The following is a 24493-nucleotide window of genomic DNA, read 5'->3' on the forward strand; positions in this document are numbered from 1 at the left end:
ACCTAACATTGGAGCTCCCAGTTACTAATAATCGCACCCTCTATGACTGTCCAGGTCTTGCAGGCTAAGAAGTTTCCCTCTGAAACAGGGCTAGCGACTGCATCTGGCTGAGGGACAGTGTCAATCAGAGACAGCACCTGAAACCTGTTTGTCAGACTAATGGGCGAGGCCTTATGTGCGGCCTCCTGGGATGTCCTTTGCCACCTACCATGCCTTGAGGCAACCTCCCACTCGACCACAGGTGAAAGATTGAGGTCAGTGTGAGCAGTACCTGGGCTCGCTACCGGTGTGGACGGATTGGCAGACTCAGACATACTGGACGTCTGTTGGATCCCCACGGTCAGCTCACAACAGTGATGCGCATCCACTGCAGCTTCAAGCTGTGTAACTGAAGACATCACAGCCTGGGGGCTGAGAGTGAAGTATCACCACCTCGGCTCACATCCACAGACAGCAATCACAGTTCCTATCCATACTAAAGACGATGGAAAGCTACACTACACTGACAAACAAGGACTACTGACACGCTATGTAACTCTCCTGTAGACACACAGGAAAACACAAGAACTGTGTCTAAATGCCCAAAAACTGAACTGGTAAAGCTCTCAGGCGGGACTAAATAATTTGCTCCTGATTAGCAACTTGCAACAGGTCAAAAAATTAGTTTACTTTCTGAAGCAATGAAAACGTGATAACTGTGTCATTAAATATTAAATTAACAAGTAGAAACACTGAAACTAAACTACTAAAGCACAAGATGAAACTATACAATTTGCTCCTTGTTACTAACTCATAAAATGTCACAAAATCATATACTTCATTGTTGCTGCCTGTGTCTCAGTAGGCTGCTGCTGCTGTTGCCTGACTTCATGTACAGAAAGGGCAAGCTGAGTTTCACATGAGCGATGCTTTCAAAAACCATGCCAATTTGTGGACATAAGCTTCTCAGTCTCAAGAAAATTTATTACATCTCAACTGCACATACATTCAAGGATTCTGCAGCAAACCAAATGTTAGCAGTATTGGCTTATTATTTTGCCCTTCTTATATACAATAGTCACCTGCACTTTCTTCCAGTCACTTGGGACTTTGTGCTATGCGACAGATTTGTGATAAATGCACATTAGGTAAGGGGGCAATGTCGTAGCGTACCCTCTGAAAAACTGAACTGGCATTCCACCCGGTGGCTTACTGGTTTCCAAAACTGCTGTTTGTCTACACCAGGGATGCTTATTTATTACTATTTCGCCCATATGAGAGTCTGTTTGATGGTCAAACTATGGTATGTTCAAATTTAACACATATATTTCGGACAACACAACAACACATATAAGTCACTGAGTAAGTGGACCTGTGAACAAGTCGGCATTCGATTAAACACTGAGTCTCAGTCTAGCGGCCGCTGCTCGGCTGGCCGCTTAGGTGGCGCAGCTGCTGCATGGCTGGCAGACAGCGCCGCACGTAGAGGACGTGCGTAATTGCGCGGCGGCACTTTGAATAATCGGCGAGTCACAACACTTTTCCCCCCTTTGAAATGGTTGCACTGGTCTTGATGGATGTGTCCTGGAGATGGCTAACGTCCATAGGCGTTGTTTGACTCGCCGTAAAGTCTCGAGGAGGAGGCTTCCCGTACGGACGGAAGTGTCCCCGATGATAACGGGTCGAGATGACAGGAGACGTAGGGGTCGAATCTGCTGGGGCCCCATGCACCAATCTGCCCGTTGCGGCAAGTCCAGTTGATATGACAGGAGACATGGGCGATGTGTCGGCGTCCATTGGAGGAGGCAGCGAGTAGATGTACTCTGACAGAGGATGGTCCTCCGGTTCCTGCATGGGCATGTCTCCTGGTGGCGTCCGTTCTGGTGCTGGCATCGCGATGACAGTGAGAGGGCTGCGTTGTGAGTATTGAGAGATGCCAAGATCCCGAGCATTAGGTAGAGCCAAAGTTGGTGTGGCGGCACTCGGAACAGGCGTTGCTGGCACCCGAGGCCGAAGCTGGTCCGATTGACGCACTCCAACACCCGTGTCAGTCTGGATTTCATACAGGCGTCTGCCACGGTGTCGTAAGATGCGGCCCGGGCTCCATTTTGGCCGCCTGCCATATCCCCGTACCCCGTCGGCGGTGAACCGGCCAAGTGAAGGCACCCGCGGCCGTGAGGTGGGAGGCTGCAGAAGATGAAGTAGCGTGCAGGGCTGTCGGCCATGTAAGAGCTCAGCCGGGCTGTGATCGCCCATGGGGGTGAAACGGTAAGACGCCAGGAACTGGAGAAGCGCATCATCAGCAGCAGAAGAAGTCAGAAGTTTCCGAATCTGAGCCTTAAATGTGCGGACCAGTCGTTCAGCCTCGCCGTTGGATTGTGGATGTAATTGTGCGGGGCCGTGACATGCGTAACGCCGTGACGAGCACAAAAATCCGCAAAGTCGGAAGAGGCAAATTGCGGACCATTATCAGTAACAAGAGTAGAGGGGAGGCCTTCCAAAGAAAAAATGCGGGCGAGAGCACTGGTGGTTGCCGCGGTGGTAGGTGACGTGCAACGGACAATGAAAGGAAAGTGAGAGTAGGCGTCAATTACGAGGAGCCAATAAGTACCTAAAAAGGGTCCCGCAAAGTCAGCATGAATGCACTCCCAGGGCTTCTCAGGCGAAGGCCACGGTGACAAAGATGACTGCGGGGCAGCAGCCTGTGACGCACAAGGGCCGCAGGCAGTGACCATGTGTGCGATTTCAGAGTCGATGCCAGGCCAGTACACATGACGGCGCGCCAGAGATTTTGTGCGAGACACACCCCAGTGCCCCTGGTGAAGGAGGCGCAAGACCGAAGCACGCAAAGACGCAGGTACCACAACACGCAGCGAAGCATTGTCAGTGGAGAGGAGGATAACACCATCCCTAGCCGTGAGGCGGTAGCGCAAAGTTTAGTAGTTCCGCAACGGATCAGAAGTCTTAGCGGACGGGCGATCTGGCCAACCCTTCTGAATACAGCGTAAAACCCGGGAGAGGGTAGGGTCAGAACCCGTAGCAGCCGCCAGCCTGTCCCCAGTGATGGGGAACCCGTCCACAACCCGCTGCTCGGCAACATCCAGGTGGAAACACAAAAGTTCGTCCCTATCGAATGCCTGATCAGGACCCATGGGAAGGCGAGACAAAGCATCAGCATTCGCATGTTGAGCCGTTGGCCGGAAATGAATCTCATAATTGAAACGGGACAAGTAAAGAGCCCAACGCTGGAGGCGATGTGCAGCCTTGTCGGGAAGTGACGTTCATGGATGAAACAAGGAAACAAGTGGTTTGTGATCCGTAACAAGATGAAATTTTGAGCCATAGAGAAAAACACCAAACTTATGAAGAGCATAAATGATGGCCAAAGCTTCTTTCTCAATTTGAGAATACTTTTGTTGGGCATCCGTGAGCGTTTTGGAGGCATAAGTGATGGGTTGTTCCGAACCGTCAGAAAAACGGTGCGCAAGGACTGCACCGACCCCGTATTGAGAGGCGTCTGTGGCAAGAACAAGATGTTGGCCAGGTCGATAAGTAGCCAGGCACGGGGCCTGTTTCAGCATAGTCTTTAATTTCCGGAAAGCCGCGTCACATGACGCGGACCATTGAAAAGGCACGTTTTTATGCAACAGGCGACGCAACGGCTGAGCCACCGACGCCGCAGATGGTAAAAACTTGTGATAGTATGCTATTTTCCCCAAGAAGGCCTGCAGTTCCTTAACAGATGTAGGGCGAGGAAGCAACAGTGTGTTGAAGTGGACGAATACCATCCCGAGAGAGTTGAAACCCCAAGTACGTGATAGATGCCTGAAAAAAATTGTGATTTCTGAAGATTACACTTAAGACCGGCAGTCTGTAAGACATTAAAAAGTGTGCGGAGTTTTTGAAGATGTTCTTCAGTGGTGGAGCCAGTGACAACTATGTCGTCCATGTAATTGATACACCCCGGGACAGGGAGCAATAATTGTTCCAAGAATCGCTGAAAAAGAGCAGGGGCGCTAGCAACCCCGAATGGCAAGTGTTGGTATTGATAGAGGCCGAAAGGCGTGTTAAGGACCAGAAACTGCCGGGAAGCGGCGTCGAGAGGAAGTTGATGATAAGCTTCCGACAGGTCAATTTTAGAAAAATACTGTCCTCCAGCGAGTTTAGTGAACAGTTCTTCAGGACGGGGCATAGGGTAAGTGTCGATGAGGCATTGAGCACTTACAGTGGCTTTGAAATCGCCACAGAGACGAATATCACCATTGGGCTTAGCAACTACAACGACAGGAGAGGACCACTCACTGGAAGTGACAGGAAGCAAGACCCCTGAAGCAGTGAGACGATCCAACTGCCGTTTTACCCGATCACGAAGGGCCACAGGAATGGGCCGAGCCCGAAAAAACTCAGGCCGAGCAGCAGGTTTGAGCGTGATATGAGCTTCAAAGTCGTTTGCACGGCCTAACCTAGGAGAAAAAAGGGACGAAAATGTCGTCGACAAGGAATCCAGTTGAGCATAAGGAATAGCGTCAGAGACAATACTGACAGAGTCATCTATGGAGAACCCAAAAACGCGAAAGGCATCGAAACCAAAAAGATTTTCTGCGTTGCTCTGGTCGACCACAAATATGGGAACAGTGCGAACGACGGATTTGTAAGATACCTCTGCATTAAACTGTCCCAAGAGAGAAATCTTCTGTTTATTGTACGTCCGTAATTGCCGAGTGACGGGGGACAGGAGTGGAGAACCCAGCTGAAGATACGTCTGAATTAATTATAGTGGCAGCAGAACCGGTATCCACTTGCATGTAAACATCTCGACCAAGGATTTGGACAGTGAGGAATAACTTCCCTGAAAGGGAAGAAGCGCAATTGACAGACAACACAGAATCAGAATCAGCGTCATGTTCATGAACATCGTGTATGCGGTCGGATTTACAAACGGAAGACACAAGACTTTTCTTTTTGCACTTGTGACACACAGCCCAACGTTGGGGACAATCCTCGCGTGAATGTTTCGTAAAACACCGCGGACGTGAAGGAAGTTGCCGGGGATTTTGCTGCAGTTTCTTAGTGGATTGTTTACGGCTAGGCCGAGGCTGCGTGTGGGAGCGTACTGCGGCCACGTCGGCCGGCGGGGACGCGCCGCACGCGTCGTCAACAGCGCACATAGGTTGTATTTCCCCGACGTCACCCCACGCTTCTATTTGCGCCCCAGCGGCGCGAGAAATTTCAAAAGACTGCGCAATGGAGAGAACTTCATCTAGAGTCGGATTCGCCAACTGAAGGGCACGTTGCCGAACTTCTTTGTCGGGCGCCGACCGGATAATAGCATCCCGTACCATGGAATCGGCATAGGATTCTTTGTGAACGTCAGTAACAAATTGACACTTTCGACTGAGGCCGTGAAGTTCAGCAGCCCAAGCGCGATACGACTGATTTGGTTGTTTTTGACAACGATAAAAGGCAACACGAGAGGCTACCACATGCGTTTGCTTTTGAAAATAGACAGACAGATGGGAGCACATTTCAGCAAAGGACAAAGACGCAGGATCCTTCAAAGGAGCCAATTGCGACAACAACCGATACATTTGAGGTGAAATCCAGGAAAGGAACAGAGACTTACATGGTTGTTCGTCCGTGACATGAAATGCCAAGAAGTGCTGTCGAAGACGTTTTTCATAATCAGACCAGTCTTCCGCCGTCTCGTCGTAAGGTGGAAAAGGAGGTACAGCCAACGACGAGAAACGCCCCGCATTTGACGCCGCGACGAAATCGCGAATCGCCGCTGTTAGAAGCGTTTGCTGTTCAAGGAGATTTTGCAAGAGCTGCTCGACAGTAGCCATGGAACGCTGTGGGTCAACGGTGAAAAGGAAAAATCCACTACCTCGTCGCCAATTGTTAAATCTTCAAATTTAACACTTATATTTCGGACAACACAACAACACATATAAGTCACTGAGTAAGTGGACCTGTGAACAAGTCGGCATTCGATTACTCAGTCTAGCGGCCGCTGCTCGGCTGGCCGCTTAGGTGGCGCAGCTGCTGCATGGCTGGCAGACAGCGCCGCACGTAGAGGACGTGCGTAATTGCGCGGCGGCACTTTGAATAATCGGCGAGTCACAACAAATTCTCCTGTGTGAATGATTTCTTGAATGTGAAATTTAAAATTTCGGCTTTTGTTTTGCTATCTTCAACTACCACACCAAACTGGTTAATAAGTGGCTGTATGGAAACGTTAGACCCACATTTTACATAGAACAATAATTTTTTTCAGGTTCTCTGCAAGATCTTTTGCTAAGATATGGCAGTGGTGGTAGTTGTATGAATCACACACAGTTCTTTTCACAGATGCAGGAATTTCTATTAATCTTTGCTTGTAGTCATTTGTACATTCTCTTTTGAACCAAGAGAGCAACAGCCTCTGCTTTCTCTGCATTTTCTGAATCTCATTATTAAATCAAAGTTGGACTTCCCATTCTTAATCCATTTGCTAGGCACGTTATTCTCTAGGACACAATTTACAATCCACTTAAAACTTTGCCCGTAATTCTTCTGTGTCCATCTTATGCAACTAAGTGATGTCAAGTTCACTGTCTAAGTGAGATGCTAACAATTGCTTATCTGCTCTTTCTATCAGAAACTCCCCCCTAGCCTTTTCAACTAATTTATTAACTTTCGTAACCATAGTTGCAATAATGACAGCATGATCTCTTATCCCCTTTTCTATCCTGACCTTGTCGATAAGGTCTGACCTGTTTGTAGCTGCAAGGTCTAACATATTCCAATCGAGTGCCAAACTAGCTGCTCATGAGAGTTTTCAGAAATTGTGTTCAAAAGTACTTCACACGAGTGTCTGTACCCCTGCAATGAATCCACCTATCTATACTCAATAGGTTACAGTCGCAACCAACTAGTACTGCACAATTTGTGTATTTATGTCCTACTGACCATAGACTTTCTTTGAATGACTCTAGAACTGTCATGGCTGAATCGTGTGGCCAGCAAAAACATCCAACACTTAACTTGGTTTCACCAAGACCTGTTATAAGTGACCAGATAACTTCACTGTCACACTTTGACCTCAATAGAGACAATATTTTTGTCAATTGCAATGAACACTCCTCTCCCCTCACCTGTAATCTGTCTTTCCAATACATGCTTCTTGACTTGCTACATATCTCAGAGCTTTTCTGCCCACTCTCAGACCCAAGAACGGTCTGAGCATAAGAACTTTCCTGGAGAGCAGTAAATTTAGGAACTTTGATATGTTATGAGTAAGTGTAATATTGTTGCTGATGTCCCATGTCACACGCCAAAACTGGAAGAGCCACCAGAAAACGATCAGAAATAGCAGAGAGTACTGCAAGTTATGCTTATAAATGAAATTAAAGATGAAAAGATAATCAAGAAGATGTGCAGAGACATGAAGTAGAGAGCAGAATCCAAATGATAATTTATAGCCAGCCAAGCAGTATTTAAATTTAAATTCAACAAGTCAACCAGAAGTTGGTATTTATTGTAAGTTACATACAGGAATAAAATTTTATAGGAAAACTTAAAATAATGGAGACTATGCTTCCCAGTTCATCATGCAGAAGTCAGACTACATCCTTGGGAGTACGAAAATGTATAGAGAAAATTCGAGAAACACTTATTTTTAATAATTTGTGGTGGAGGGTGAAGAAAAGATTAACTTTATTTGATAAATGTCAAGATGTTAGATTGTCAACAGAGCCTGTCCTTGGCCTGAGACAAAATGTGTTAGCAAGTAAATCACTTGAATTAGTTACAGTAGACCTTATTGGACTCTTGCCTGTATCAAGATGTGGGTGTTGCTAAGTATTTGTAATATCGGAAACATTTAAAGTGTAGGTGAAGTTGTTTCTAAAAGGAAGGCAAATGCTAGAACTGTAGCAGAGAAGATAGAGAGTTCATGCTCAAACTGGGCAATTCAGAGGCAATGTTATCTGACAACACAGGGAGAATAAAACAAAATGTATCAGAATACCTGTACATTTTCCCCATGGCAATAAGAATGAAACTGTTATGAAAAGTTATTAGGCTGTGCAGAACATAACGCCCCACAAAGCAATTGATCTTTGGCCATGTACATTCCTACCTTTGAAACAATTATTAATATTATTTTGTATAAGGTGATAGGTTATCCTCAATATGGGAGTTTGTGTTAGGTATTAGACCCAGTAATTTGATTCCAGAGGAACTAGAATTCCCTTACATAGCTGTATCTCAAGGCAAGAGAAAGAGCAACTAGCTAAGGCAAGAATGAAGAAAAGCTATGAAGAAAGAAGATAGTTATGAGTGTACGGCCAAAGCAACCACACTTAAAACTTGAAAAGTTGTTGCTTCTTAAGACAAAGGATTGATCAAAACAAAGATATTCCGAAATTCAGAAATTTTGGCAGACCATTTGGAACTGTGGATGTGCCACACTAAAATAGCTACTCATCGCTGGATCCAAAGTCAACAAAAAAGCTGGTACTGAGGAATACTACCGACTTAGAAAAATATGTGAAAGGGTGTGGTTTAATTTAAGGCCTCAGAGAGTTCATAAATTGAATAAACATGTGTGAGGTATGCATGGGGTCCCAACTTGCTTGCAACGTAATTAATTTTTTTTCACATTCCAATGTTGTAATGCTTCCTCTTGTTACTATCCTAGATCTATGACTATATTCTTCCCTGAACACATTTAGAGTCTACTGACTGGGGAAAGTAGGCTGGATTTAGCAAAAAAGGAAGAGTTGTTTGTGTTATATGTGGGGGTTGCTGCTGTGTAAATTTAATTAATAACAGAATTTGTTTGTGTTATTTGTGCAAGATTTTGACAAAGGAACTTATTCATGGGTTTCAATACCCAAGGAAGGTTTGCATTTTGTTAGATGTTATGGGAATAATCTTAGGGCTGTTTGTTTTTTGGTGTTAACTGAAACTGATAGGAAAAAGTGGTGTTGAGAGATTTCAGCTTCAGGGGTCAAATTTCTTGTGTAGAAATGTGTACATACACTGAGCCCCAAGCTGGGTGTGGCTTTATTCCACATGTGAGTCATGTTCTTGTCTTCATATGCCCCATAATTATGTGGTTAGGGTGACAAGTGTTAGAATTCCCTCGAGATTTCAAAATGGAGTTTATATTCTTTGTGTGTATTGGACACAAAAAAATACTTAATCAGATTAAGAGCAGCCGACCAGTTGCAAAGGATAAAGTAATCTTTACCTAGGTTTCAATTGATATAAATCTATCTTCTTCAGAAGACGGCCTTTAAAGATCTTTGTAATTTTCAAACTGACCACCTGTGGAATAATATTAATGAATGGCTCTTTAATCGTAAAGAAGTAATCAAGGCCAGACATGAAAGAAAGCTTTTGAAGTTTAGTAATAGGACCACAAGTAAAAGTGATAATACAGCAGACAATAGTGTCAAGCACCTATTTTACGATAGAGTAATTACGATGTTCATTGTCCCCAGGCCGTCTTTTGAAGAAGATAGATTTATATCTATTGAAACCTAGGTAAAGATTACTTCATCCTTTGCAACTGGTCGGCTGCTCTTAATCTGATTACGTGGAACTGTTGCTGTAGCGCAGCTATGTTTAAAGTACCAAAAAAATACTTTGTATTCTTTCTGTTTGATGCTGGAGTAACAGGTTAATATACATGATCAATTTTATATCACAATTAATAAAAGTCTGTACACACTTGTAGTATCCCTTTGCTTCCAAAATATATTTGCTTGAGAAGACTGTGATTTACACTTTCTGTATAATGCTTCATTATTGATTGTTATCAACTGAAATATCAATGTTGCTATTTATAGCTACAACAAAGTCTTCAGGTAATGCTGTAAGAACGAAATGCATTTTGTGGCTTACAATAGTGAACCAAAATAAGAAAGAATACAGTTTAATGCATTATCCAATTACAGAAAATACTTCACACCAGCTGGGTCACTTCCCTCTTCTCACTTATCATAAAAAGGTTATTCAGGTAATATACAACATAAAAATTCAATATAACCTTACATGAAAGTAATGGTTTTGTAACATCTTTTAACTAGTTTTCTTTTTATTCATCATGGAGTATGTACCCCTTTGCTTTGACCCCCCTCATATCCCACGCAAAATTTTTATTGTCAATATAAATTCTTAATTATCACTATTTTTTATAAAAGATTGTTAATAAATGTGTAAGGCTTTCTAATAGAAACAATATTTGTTAAAAACCTTTATATTTGTTAAAAATCTTTTATAAAATACTGATAATTAAGAACCTATAATTTTAGTGCTTGTGTTATGTAATTAAAAACAACACCACATGTATACTTAAAAAATATGATTAGATATGTGTTAATCAGAATATATTTAATGGATTTGATATTTAAATGATGTAGATATTCAAATTGAATGAAAACAGGACCATAGCAAGATTTGGACCAGTGATCCATTGATTGTCCAATGCTACCAAAATTAACCATGCAGCCCACTACTAATAGTAGTGGATTTAAGTCCCTCACAAATCTTCAAAGTCGATTTGCATGAATTTTTTTAGAGTTACAGCAAACTGTTTAGGTAAATTGATATTTGAGTTCTGATCTTCATGTACCATAGATATAAAAATTATAAAAATCCAACTGCTGGATGACCTCCTTGTGAGTGACAGAATGTTAGATAAGAAAAAGCTTGGGTAATGTAGAGACACCTCTTTGAGACATGTAATCTAATGAAGTTTTTTAATGAATAAATGAAGAAGATGCAAAAGGGGATTAGCAGGCAGTGGAAGAAAAGTTCTGTAAGCTGTAGGGGGGGGGGGGGGTTGCTATTTTGAAGAAAGTAACTAGGGAAACCTCCCAATAATATGAATAGTAATTGGTGGGGTATGAATCTGTGGGTGTATTTGAAGTTTTCATTGATGAAAGCAAAGTACGGAGAGTTTTTGTGAAGATCTGCTCAACAGAAAGTATAAGATTGAGTATATCAATTTAATAATACGAATGAAATTTGCATTTGCAATGGGATTGCACATGCATTGATGCAACTAAACTTATGAGGGCACTGGAAACAAAGATGGCAACATCACCAAATAGTGGATGTCTGGTTTAAAGTTACATGAAGATGACTCATATTGAAGTATTGCTTATAGATATATGTAACTGATGACTACTTTCATGACAGATGAGAGGAATTAACTAATAATAAACAGGGGTTATTCTGTATGTGTCTGTTTTACTTGATATGACTCAGTACTTAAGAGATAAGATTATGAGGTGGAGCCAATGCAATATTTATAATAAGAGTACTGAAATCTTTTGTGAGTCAATTGTGCAGGTCATTACTATCTCGTGTTTCCTCAACTAGTGACAGGAAAAAGGTTTTGTTGAGATTTATGTTGCTTTGCATATGACAGTAGAACAGAGTTGGATTTATTAGAAAGATAATACATTTTTACAGTTTTACTATTAGGTCTCTACCTAAATCAGGTATAAGAAAGTCAGTATATACTTACTGTAACATGAAGGCAAGACGATATGGTGTAATTTGTGCTAGGGGAATCTGAAAGCACTAATGATAAGTGATACTTCATTTTCCGTTGCATGTGTACCTACGAGTGGAAGCACAACAGGCATTAAGAACATGAAGGTGCTTCTGAGTTATAACCGTAAAGTGCCGACTGAACTTGTGAGTGTTGAGAGGATCTTACACTGAAATGTTGGAGATGGGCTGCTGAAGAAATGCATCTTCCAAAACAGTGCTGCTAACACAATTTTCCCATGTTAAGAAAGTTTAGTTTTTAACTGTACATTACACAATTGCTTGAGATCAGATACTGTTGAATTATGTGTTAGTTCATTAGGACAATGAGCACTAGATAGAGAGTATGCAGAATTCTATTACCGCAAACTCGATAAATTTCGATGTATTGCTAAATAAAATTTTGAGCTGTTTTCTGACTGTTCTTTTGTACTGACTCCTATTTACAACCACCCTTTTTAGAAGTTGTTGCTATTGAGACATATCAGGCTGTAGTTCTGGTTGGTTGGTTGGTAGGGGAGGTGCAAGATGGACCAAACATTAAGGTCATCAGACCACCAATCTAAAGTGACAGAAACTAAGGAAGGAAAACACAGACTGTACAGTCTAGTTGATGGGAAAGGAAAACAAACAGACAAAGAAACAAAAAGAACATCAGGGCAGCAGGAAAGGTAAGAAACAGAACGGAGGAGGGGAGGGAGGGTGAGAGCAGGTGATCCCCCAAAGGCACTATGCATGATGGGGCACCAAAACTGCCCATCCCCACACCATACCATGAGCCTGACAACAAGGACACCACAGGGGAAACAAAATGGCACAAAGACCATGCAAAATGCTGGGAAAAAGGAGGAAAAACATGACCAGCACTGAGGCAAGGCCAAAGGCCACCCAAACAAATTCCAATACTAAATGAGGGACTCCAATTCCAGAAGGAAATTGAGGTACTTCTGTACCTCATCTGGGAGGACAAACTACTTTCACAAAGAAAACAGAGTACAGATGTAACCATTCTAGAGTCAGCCGCTAACACCCAAGACAAGAAAGGTGGAAGGATATACTTCTTAGTGCAACGGGCTAAAAGGTGCAGGCAGTCCAGCAAAATATGGATCACTATGAGGGGGGCCCCGCAACTACAAAGAGACAGCTCATTAACAGAGAACAAGGCATTGGTCCACCTAGTACAGCCGATATGAAGACAGCAGGATTCCATCTGGGACAGGCAGAGGGAAGGACACTGTGAAGTGCTCACCCCTTTGACTGCACAAAGTTTATTAGACAGGGATGGGGGATGGTGTCCCAAAAAGTCAGCATGTGGGGCAACCAAGTAAGCTTGTTGTCAAACAGAAGGCCCAGATAAAGTAATCATCCACAGATAGTATAGGGCTGACCAATGGTCTTACAGAGGCCACAAGTCCGTTAATAACGACGAGAAAAAGGAAGACGCTTAATACAGAACCTTCTGGAATGCCATTCAACTAGGCCTGTGGAGAGCTGAGAATGCTGGCCAACCAGAACTCTGGATGACCACTGGCACAGAAACTGGTAAATCAGGAAGGGGCACTGAAAAAGGCCTTACAAAGATCAAAGGAAACTGTGACAAGATGGTGGTGCTGAAAAAAGGCCTTCCAAACTGCAGTTTCCAATTTATGCAGTTGACTGGAGACTGTACCTAACAAAAGGCACACTGGTACGGAGACAAAAGGCCCCGAGATTTGAGGACCCAACTGAGCAGACGAGCCACCATCTATTCAAGTAACTTGGAGGGAACATTGGTGAAACTGAATAGCTGGTAATTTTCATGGGACGACAGACCCTTACCAGGCTTAAGGACAGGAAACGCAATACTGTCCCTCCACTGATTGGGAAAAATGACTTGGAGCCAAACACAGTTAAACACCCTGAGGAGATACTACCTTTGTGGAGGATTAATGTGTCGCTTAAATTAGTTGTGAATAGAACTGAGAGCAGGTGCTGAATCATGGGAAGAGAAGAGGACCAAAAGAAGATCCATACAGTACATGATTCACTGTAGGATTTCATCTGACAAGGGGCAAAACATAACTGGGAAGCTTCAGCCCACTGTTTCTGGATGAGGAAGGCAACTGGATAGGAGGCTGTTGAAGTAGCATAATGAATCACAAGGTGTTCCATAAGAACTAATGGATATGTCGAAAGACCACCCAGAAGGGCAATGCCTGAGATGGATGACTGTCATTGGTAAACCTGGAGGATAAGACCGATGCAAATAATTTTATTGGGTGTGCCACGGGTGACTTCATTAACACAACCTGATAAACAGGGGATAAACACGATCTGGGATATATATAGAGGCCAATCAGTGCAATGGGATGGACAGTGGGGTGACTTGGCCATCGGGAGGTGGGAAGATAACAAAAGGCACACTGGTACGGAGACAAAAGGCCCCGAGATTTGAGGACCCAACTGAGCAGACGAGCCACCATCTATTCAAGTAACTTGGAGGGAACATTGGTGAAACTGAATAGCTGGTAATTTTCATGGGACGACAGACCCTTACCAGGCTTAAGGACAGGAAACGCAATACTGTCCCTCCACTGATTGGGAAAAATGACTTGGAGCCAAACACAGTTAAACACCCTGAGGAGATACTACCTTTGTGGAGGATTAATGTGTCGCTTAAATTAGTTGTGAATAGAACTGAGAGCAGGTGCTGAATCATGGGAAGAGAAGAGGACCAAAAGAAGATCCATACAGTACATGATTCACTGTAGGATTTCATCTGGCAAGGGGCAAAACATAACTGGGAAGCTTCAGCCCACTGTTTCTGGATGAGGAAGGCAACTGGATAGGAGGCTGTTGAAGTAGCATAATGAATCACAAGGTGTTCCATAAGAACTAATGGATACGTCGAAAGACCACCCAGAAGGGCAATGCCTGAGATGGATGACTGTCATTGGTAAACCTGGAGGATAAGACCGATGCAAATAATTTTATTGGGTGTGCCACGGGTGACTTCATTAACACAACCTGATAAACAGGGGGTAAACACGATCTGGGATATATATAGAGGCCAATCAGTGCAATGGGATGGACAGTGGGGTGACTTGGCCATCGGGAGGTGGGAAGATAACAAAAGAATCGACATGAAGTGGATAGTGAACAAAAAATGACAGGCAAGGAAGCTGAATTTAGACCAATGTTAACTAGAGAATGTAAGAATGACACATTGTTTAGTTGATGCAGATACATAGGTTATAGTATTTACCGGCACAGTGAAGGGAGAAGTGACAGTAGCGACCAGCATAATGCAGGGAGAAGGGGAGGGGACTAAAATGGGTAGGAGAACCATAGTTAACAAGGGAAAAGTCATCTGCAAGAAACTGGTCCATGAGGAAATCCTGACTAAATGAAAAGCAATGCCTGCATGGGGAGATGGGCATTGAAATCTCCAAGGATGAGGAATGGAGGAGGTACTTGCCAAAGGAAGTAAGTTACGGCAGCAAGCATTGGTGGCCTGCCAGGGGGGAGATGCAGTTTGCAAACTGCGACCACAGAGTCCAAGTGGACCTGGATGACAGCCACTTCCAATGTGGTATGAAGGGGGATCCATGTACTAACAACATTCATGTGGCCCAACACTAAACTCCATCAGAAGCCCTCAAAGGACTAACCCAGTTCCGACAGAAAACACAGAATTCACAAAGGGTTGGTAAGTGAGCTTCAGTAAAATGAGATTCCCGAACAACACAAGTTGCGGAGTAAAAGGAAATAAGGGTTTGCAGCTCTGGAATGATGGTGTATTCATTACCGTTCTACTGAATAAGCATGGAATGGGGATCCACATGGGAGGTGAATGGGCTGATCCGCCACATAGAAGGACAAAGAGACATCCACGAACAAGAGGTCTAACTCAGATTGTGAGGAAGGAGTCAGTATATCCTGGGGCACCAGAGGGGTCTTGTCCTGCAAGTTACGTTTCTACTTCCTTTCATAGGTTGAGGAAGGCAGGGCCCAGAGAGAGCAGGCTGCACTAAGATTTGGAACCAAGAGAGAGCAAGCGACCTTGTGGTACCATGGCCGTCTTGTGGCAGTAGGTCTCTGGTCTGGTGCTGAAAGGGTCCCCCCCCTCACCAACAAAATCTGAAGGAGCGGGACACTTCTCCAGCCGGATAGGAGGTGGCACTGGAGTATGGTAGATGGAGGAGGGGGAAAGGGCATAACAGATACAAAGTTAGATGACACAGACACAGATTGAAGATGATCATTCTTATGATACTCAGTGTAGGGTTAACGATCAAGGGACTTATCCTCTTGTACCGTCTTACAAACTGGACAATCTGGCAAGTTTGGAGTGTGATGGTAATGGCAATTAACACACACAGGTGGTGGAATACAGGGGCTTCCCTCATGAACTGGGCGTCCACATTCACCACAGAGGTTCTGCTGTACAGTATAAGACTTGTGCCCAAAACGCAAACACAGAGTACACCTCCTGGGTGGCAGGATGTACAGCTTAACATCACTCTGAGAACACATAACCAACACCTCTGGAAGGGTATCCCCCGCAAAGCTTCTGCCCTGATATCATTCCAATTAGAGGCTCTCTCTGCAGGCATCACCCAGCCACAGCAAGGGCCATTTGGCACAGAGGTCATTGCTGGGAGCTCCAATGCTCCAGAATGACAAGTACACACTCCTCTAGGCACACAAGCTCAGCTCAGATATCAGAACTGTGATCCCTCTGTTGTCAGGAGACTCAATCAAAAGGGTATATAACAACCCCCCCCCCCCCCCCCCACACACACACACACACATTGGTTACTGTGCTAGCTGTGTAATGCTAAAAGACATTGGTATCATGGAGAAGATGGGACAAGTGGTAGGGCCACCCACAGAATATGCTAAGTAAGGTGTTCTTCCCCAGTTGGCTTCCACTATGGAGAGAAAATTAGAATGAGAGATCAAATACCAAAGAGGGACAAAAACGGTGAAAAGGAAAGGTGAAAACAAAAAAGTAAGAGGAACAAAAACTGAATGGAATACCAATTATGAGGAGGATAGCTGAGCTGATATAAGTAAGGACACAGAGGGCAAAGAAGGGAGCAGAAGGGAATATGCACAGGGAGGAAGCAGCAGGGGAAGTGACTGCCACCTGGGAAGGGAAAGGGCTGCCACAACTCAAGGTCCCATGTGTGTCACAAATGAATTTGTGAAAAAGCCATGGCTCCCTGGTAGTTGCAGTTATGGTATCTGGTATGCATCACTGTCTCCCCCACTTCAAGGTAGTGCCATTGTGACACATGGCCATGTTGCGTGCTAAGGCCCAGGGCACAATGCAAATTCATGTAGGGTCTACATGAGAAATGTAGTGCAGGATGATAGGGAATGAAAAGTATCTACAAATCACCAGGAAATCAAAATATCTAAGTTTCTGAGTGGTGTCTTTTGGAACTTAAATAGTTTTATTTTTTTCTCAGAAAACTTTGAAATGATTATGTGACACATTCACTCTTGACCTGTGTGATTTGAGCTGAAACTGGCCTTGGTTGCTTTTGTATGTGGCCCTGTCACTTATGGGATGGGATAAGTCTGTGACATGATTGGAGCAGGAAGTGCTGGATGAGTTAATTGGGCAAATCTTGCACCTGGATCTTCCACAGTCACATTACCCCAATGACATTGGGTTGGAAGTGGGAGAAGCATAGGATTGGACGAATGTGCTGTTTAGGCTGAGTGGGCAGTGGAAGACTGTTTCAGGAGAGATGGGAAGGTTCTTGGATAGGATGTCCCTCAATTTTGACCACAGCGATAGGTAATCAAAGACCTGGCAAATGATATGGTTCAGTTGTTCCACTCCATGATGAAACTGGGTTACAACGAGGGTGCGCTCTATTGTAGCTGATTCTTGAGGATGATGAGAGGATTAGGGGAGTGTCAGGATATGGCACAAGAAAATTTTGTAAACTGGGTCTAAGAGGCAGTGCTTGTCTAAACAAAGTCACCAGACATTCAGCATACTAAGCAAGGGACTTCTTGTCACTGCCTATAGGCTATCCACAGGTTGCCAAGCTGTAAAGGTGTGATAATTTGGTGACAACTGTCCAGTTGCAGGTACTGTTGATGATTAGTGGACTTAATATGTACACAGATGTGGATCAAGCCATTAGAGAGATGAAGGTCAACATCCAGGAAAGTGGCATGTTTGGTTGAGGAGGACTTCTGGAAACCCTATGACAATCCCATTGTGCCATCTATAGGAAACCTTCCTCACCTCTTAAATTGTCACACCCACTGCCTGATCCATGTTCAATGACAATATCTTCAATCTGGAATCAGAGCCATGACACTCACTCTTCATTCTTTCCCAACCCCCACACCTCTACCATCTGTTTGACCTGGTTCGTAACCCAACATGCCACCTTCCTGGAGGTTGACCACCTCTCTAATGGCTCAATCCATACCTCTGTATATTAAACCAACTAACCACCAACAGTACCTGCATTTTGAAAGCTGTCATCCCTTCTGCACCAAAAAATCACTCTCATACAAGCTAGCCACCAATGGACGCTGTATTTGTTGTGATAAAGACTCTGCTGCCCAGTATGCTGAAAGTCCTATAAGGATCTCCACAGAGAGACACTAACTGTCAAATCTAGTCCACAAACAATTTTCCATACAATATCCTCACACAGCTGTGGCCCTTCCACCACCCTGAATAATTGGCTACAAAGGAGTGTCCCACTGTAACCCATTACCAAACTGGACTGGAACAACTGAACCATATTGTTTGCCAGGGTTTTAATCATTTATCATCACATCCAAGAATTAGGGACCTCCTACCCAAAATACTTCTCTCCGTAAGTGGTACTGCATCACCCACAGCTCCCAATCCCTTTCTTCATGGGTCATATCCTGTGGCAAACCCAAGTGCAAGACATACCTGATTCATTGTCCTGTCACAGGCCTATCCCACCCAATCAGAGGCAGGGCCACATGTAAAAGCAGCCATGTTTTATACAAACTCTGCTGCAATCACTGCACAGCTTGGTGTTCACTCAAACAGGCTAATGCTGATTGGTTGAAATAAAAGCGTCTCTGATTGGCTGTTCACAGCTAGAAATATTAAAGAACTGGTCTGAATAAAAGTAACTGCTATTGGCTGGTGTTACGGAAAATGCTGGATACATAGCTGTTTACTGCATGTTGATGGAGTACTTAAGTTGAAAAAACAATTTTTTGTGCATGATGCCTTGGTGTGCCATCTCGATATTTACCATATTTATAGTAACATACTGGAGCAATTACACACATTTTTCAAAAAAATTGAAGATAGGGTGTTTTGAGACATTCAAGGTCAAAGGTCAAGGTCAATGACCTTTGGCATGAAAATTCTCAGAAACCTGTCATGTGACATATCAATGTAAAGGTGTATTCGTAAGCTTTCCAATGGTACCATCTTCATTGCTGTAACGAAATTAGAACCAGAATTACAGTCACTTATGTTGTGACATACGCATGTAAATTTAGCACTTCCTTGACCTGTAACTTTCTTCACAGTTGTAATACACATGTGGAAATTGGCATTTTTCCATCGCTTATCTGGGTCATTGAATGCACCAAATTTGAAAGAAATCCGAGAGGATCAGGTTGAGAGGTCTGTTGAATTGAAATGGAATGACACACACATTAAGCATATAGCTGATATCAAAGATTTAAACTGGCACTGTCATACTTTCACAAGAGTTGATAAATGTATGATATCGCTCACATACATACGGCAAAAATTCACTTCAGCCAAAACAGCAGGATACGTTACACATCACAAAATACCTACAAATTCACTTGGATTATATTTTTTTCCGGAGTCCAATATCTGCACAAACAAGCACATGAGATATTATCTTTGATAATTTTGCACAAGCAATGCAGCTTAGTATTGTTGTATTAAACAAAGGTGAGAAGACTTTCATTGCTCAAGGGGAGTGTTTGATATTAGTTGTCAGCCCCGGCCAATGACAGTGTATTACACATTACATTTTGGTGCATGTAGTAACAGTTTCTTTATTATATGGCAAAGCCAACCCCAATGAATTTGAAAGAATAAAAAAACTGGTAGTGCATGTAGCCCATTTGAAAAAATTAGCAGTAACATCACATTATATAGTTGTTGCCATACTGCTTATGGGAGTTTTGTCACATTTCCTATGTCATTGTTCAAAGCCAGAGCTCATATTGAACGTTCTCCTATATCCTCTTCATAATGCAATTACTCTGTTGGAACAGTATCAGCTTAAACCAACAAAATCAAACTGCATGACTTGATGAAGTTTAGCAAAATGTTGTTGGACCTGCACCTATATTTTCTAAACACGCAAAGAAAAACAAACAATACTGGAATGTAAGATAAAAATAGCTTTACTCATAAACAAAAAGATAGAGAGGGAAGGAAGGACAGACGGGAAGGAAGAGAGAAATTCACGACATATATGAAAGAATGGACAAGAAACATCTAAAAAGTGGAACAGGCAACATCTTTCATTGAAAAAATTTAGATACCAAATGGAACAATATTTTTCGTGGCCTACCATCTGCCTGCATAATATTCCGATGCAAACTCGCATTTCATATTCCCCATTCCGGACTTCAAGACCAAAAATCCCAGCAATACCAGGGGAGAGTTCTTTATGCCCAACTTTTGAAAATATTGTAATCTAGTCAGATACTGTACACTTTCAAAGTTTGAAAAAGAAAAAAGTACCTATAGTTACTAATTAAGTCTTCTACCAAATTCCAAATTCCCCCCTTAAACTTAACCCAAAAATCTAAGTCTTATTAGCAGATGTGACCTTTTACAATGAATAACATATTAAGTATTTCCAGGTTTTCGGCGACTTTTGCAACTCACCACTAATTTAACAAGTAGGTCCAAAAAGGCAACAACAATAAACGAATGTTGTTTGGCACGTTGCTCGATGTGTTGATATTCCTACGACTAAACGAACTTCAACTTTTAAATAACACAGGTATGTATTTATACGTTTACTGCATTACTACATTCGGTCTACGGTCAGTCTTAATTAATGAAAACTAACCTATACACTGTAAACTTCACAGTACGTAATGTGTGAAACAAAATATGTAATCATCAGCGCGTAACATCCGTTTGCGTAATATACTACACTCTCGTTCCAAGGTTCACGATTTAACTTAAACGCCACTGTGACGTACCAAATGAAACATAGTAATATTCGTATACCAAGTAGCCTATCCTCCACCGTAATGAAACACGAATGCTTGGTCATCAGAAGTATTCTTCAGTTTATGATAAGACAGTTAAATTTATCTAGTTTTAAACAAACACACATTCCAAACTAAAGCAAAAGTTATCGCCCAAGTATGTATAAAATACCGTATGTCAATAATGCAATGAAGTGTTGTACTTACATCTAACGGCAGGCATTTTCGAATCTTCGATGCTGTTTCGTCGTCATCAGCAGATGCAAAAATTGGAAGCATTTTATCTCCTTTCCACAGACACAATCTACACGAATTCGTAAAACTCTCCATTTCTTTAACACTTAGTACAACTCCCCCGCCACCGAACAATCTTAGTGCTTTACTGAATCTGAAACACTACTGCAAAGACCTTCGTTTCACAGCCACAGCAATGTCACACGCTACTTAGCTAAATGAAAGCAACGAACAACTTTCTTTATAACAGAAAAATGTTAATTGTTTCGCCTCATTATCACAGTGAATAGAAACGAAGATGTAATAAATTCATATTTATCCTATGAAGATAGATATTTAGACAATTAGACATCAAAAACGTTGAAATAATTGCCGAATTGTGAGGGACACCAAAGCATATAAACCTAAGGACAACATGCATGCTTTGTACATCACAATCTTTGACTTAACTTTTAAGACTAATCGTACGTGCTGCCACCTGTGAGCAAATAACATGAACCTATGTGTATCAACGTACGACATCTTGTATAGAATCATTGAAACTATGTAGTCCGATCCTAGTTTTCCATTTGACCGACAGATCGCATAGCAGTTCAGACTAACGGAAGTACCATTAATATTCATATTTGTTCGCTAAAAATAACTAAAACAAGCATGCTGTAGAGCTTATTAATGTTTGTTTTATGTTCCCTATAGGTTTCAAAACTCTTCATATGTTATTTCGTAATTCTTCCGGCGTTCATACAAACATTACCTAATGAAGTTGGGCTAAGCACACTGTGAAAGCTTGTCAGTGCCAAGATAGACAGCTTTACAGTGAGTGTTGTGTCTTTTGGAAAGTGTTGCGAACGGCCATCATACTGTCGCTGGTTTTTTTTATTTTTTTTTTTTTTAATTTACCTCTTGCGAACAGAGACTAGACTGTCACCATGTTTTTTAATTGTGTGTCTACTATGTTACTTGTCTGATTCCTGTGTATTTTATTAACATTGCCAACCCCTTCTGCTTTCTGTTTTAACTTTCCGCATTTTTCCGCCATTTTATACTTTAAGTCACCGTTTTTACGCCTGTTTTTCTTGTTTCTTTCCTTCTTCCGTTTTTTAAAAAAGTCTGTAGGCTGTAGAGCAGCGTACTAAGCTGCTGCCAGCCCGGCCCCCTGGGGGGGTATTGAAAATCAATAATAAAAAAAAGATAGATGATTGGAAGTAGAAAACATTGCATCCCTTCCCCGCCAGGAAGGACTTAAACTGCCGATGTCCCAGACCGTGCGATTTCAGTTTATTAACAGCCTTTACAACAACTTCGACGACGCTACATATTCTTGGCACATCTTGCCAGCAGATTAACGCGGTGCAGGATGCATTTCCTGCTGAATACTACCTTATTTCAACCCCTTTCTTATCAAAGCAACTATACCAGTCTTTTGCTCAATCAATGCTGTTACAATCGATAAAAATTTTCACCAGCAAAGATCATATTTGTCAACAATGTTGTCTAAGAAAGAAAATACGTCTCGGTAGTAGTCGTATCGTGTATTGGCACTAAAACAAGGAGTTCGTTCATCGCGTTGAACTTGGCATCAACATATATCACAGAAACAACAAACTGAGCAAGGTCCGTTACAAGCGTGCTTTCATCCAGAGCCAAAAGGAAAAAGGTGAATCTTAAGTCTTGTCTTTCAGTTGCATTTCCACGTCGTTTGTCATTTCTTCGATGCATCTGCAAACTATTCTCCATGAAGGAGGAACTGCTGGGAAAAGAGGGAGCGTCGATGGGCACAAGACTGTTATGGCAGCAACAAAACAGTCTTTAACAAATTCTCCATTGCTGAAGGATTATATATATTACGAACTATGTGATAGCTCCATTACGCCATCGTTGTGAATGAAATGGATCTCTTCCTGTAAATACGTTAGAAGGAAGTGGTAAAACCAAGAAGAAAACCAAGCAATGCTTTATAAATAATAGGATTATTTTGAGGAAGTAGAGTATACTCTGCCAGTGAGCGTAAGGATAGGAATAGCGCAAATTTTAGGAAGAAGAGATGACTGTAACTAGGTAGCAGTCATGGCAGAGGTTTGGGCCCTTAATAACACAGAAGTTAGGGGAGTATCAGGTCACCAGAAATTTCAAGCCGAGTGTTGGTCCAAATCAGGTGCTTGAGGATTTAGGGCCTTTGTGTAAGGATTTTACAAAAGGCACCCAGGTAATGATAGTGGGTGGGGCAGGGAACAGCTTGGATGGAGACAGCATGTACAACGTAAATAGTGTAACTTCCCAAACTGGCTGCGCCATTGTCAAGGCTGACATATTCTAGCAGCACGATGGCCTAATCTTCGCAGTGCCTTAAGGTATCTCAGTGCAGAGCTGGAGGTGCACACTGTACTGGTGCCAATGGGGACTATCATGAGGCGGGACTGTGCTAGGCATGGTCTGTACCTCAATAGGAGTGGGAGAGGGAGGTTGATAGAGTTAATTAGAGTATAGCAGGTGTGTGTGTGGGGGGCCACACGTGTTAAGTACCAGTTGTCACTGTAGGAGGATTAGACTTTTTTAGGATATATCGTGACAACAGCATCCCCTCCCTTAAAAGCGTCTCAGCCATTTAGAGATTTTTGCAAAGTGTACATAAAAGATAGAATGGACCACACTACAGTGCACAAACACTACAGAAACCCCTTCAGAAGTATCTATTCTTCGTTCAAAAATGGTTCAAATGGCTCTGAGCACTATGGGACTCAACTGCTGAGGTCATTAGTCCCCTAGAACTTAGAACTAGTTAAACCTAACTAACCTAAGGACATCACAAACATCCATGACCGAGGCAGGATTCGAACCTGCGACCGTAGCAGTCTTGCGGTTCCAGACTGCAGCGCCTTTAACCGCACGGCCACTTCGGCCGGCCTCTATTCTTCGTAAAAACGTGTAGTTTATTAAAAGTAAAGTACATCAACTTGAACCTGAATTACAGTCTTTCAGAAGCACAGTGGTATGCATTAGTGAGTAGTCGTGGAAAGGTAATGAAATACAGCATATAATTCTCTCGTCATATGAATGTGTAAGTTGTTGTTGAGGAGCTATCTTAAAGGATGAGGGAATCTTCATTTATACCAAAGGTGGCACAAATGTTGAAGTTAGAGAAGGTCTGATCACAATTAGTGCAGATAAACATTTAGAACTGGCAGCTGTTGAGCTAAGAAAGCTAGACAGCTGTAAGAAGTAATTCATTGCATACATGAAGTGCTCATCTAGTGGTAATGTGAACACTTCCTTCAACAAATTAACTGAAGTCATAGAAAAACTCCCAGCCTGCAAAACTAACTTAGTAATTTCTGGATACATGAAAATTAATGCAGATGTTGAGGACAGAATTAGAAATAACTTCCTAAACATTTTGAGCAGTTTTGGTATGGCACAAATACACTGTTATTAGGGTATCAAAAAGTTCAGCACCAGACATGGACCATGTAGTTACAGGTATCAATAGGATAAATTGGAAAATATCTAAAGGAATCTT

The 24493-nt window shown here is 42.6% G+C and overlaps 1 protein-coding gene across 2 annotated transcripts in view; it reads right to left on the reverse strand.

The window, feature by feature from the left end:
* LOC126458171 (mucin-17-like) overlaps positions 1-21124 on the reverse strand; it is a 309041-nt gene extending 287917 nt beyond the window's left edge. For both annotated transcript variants that reach the window (XM_050095041.1, XM_050095040.1), the window contains exon 1: positions 20950-21124. In XM_050095041.1, the coding sequence (XP_049950998.1) occupies positions 20950-21072 (123 nt within the window). In that variant the 5' untranslated portion in view covers positions 21073-21124. The remainder of the gene's footprint in view (positions 1-20949) is intronic.
* Positions 21125-24493: the final 3369 nt, after the last annotated feature.

The sequence above is a fragment of the Schistocerca serialis genome, chromosome 2 (genome assembly GCF_023864345.2).
Source record: "Schistocerca serialis cubense isolate TAMUIC-IGC-003099 chromosome 2, iqSchSeri2.2, whole genome shotgun sequence".
NCBI lineage: Eukaryota > Metazoa > Arthropoda > Insecta > Orthoptera > Acrididae > Schistocerca > Schistocerca serialis.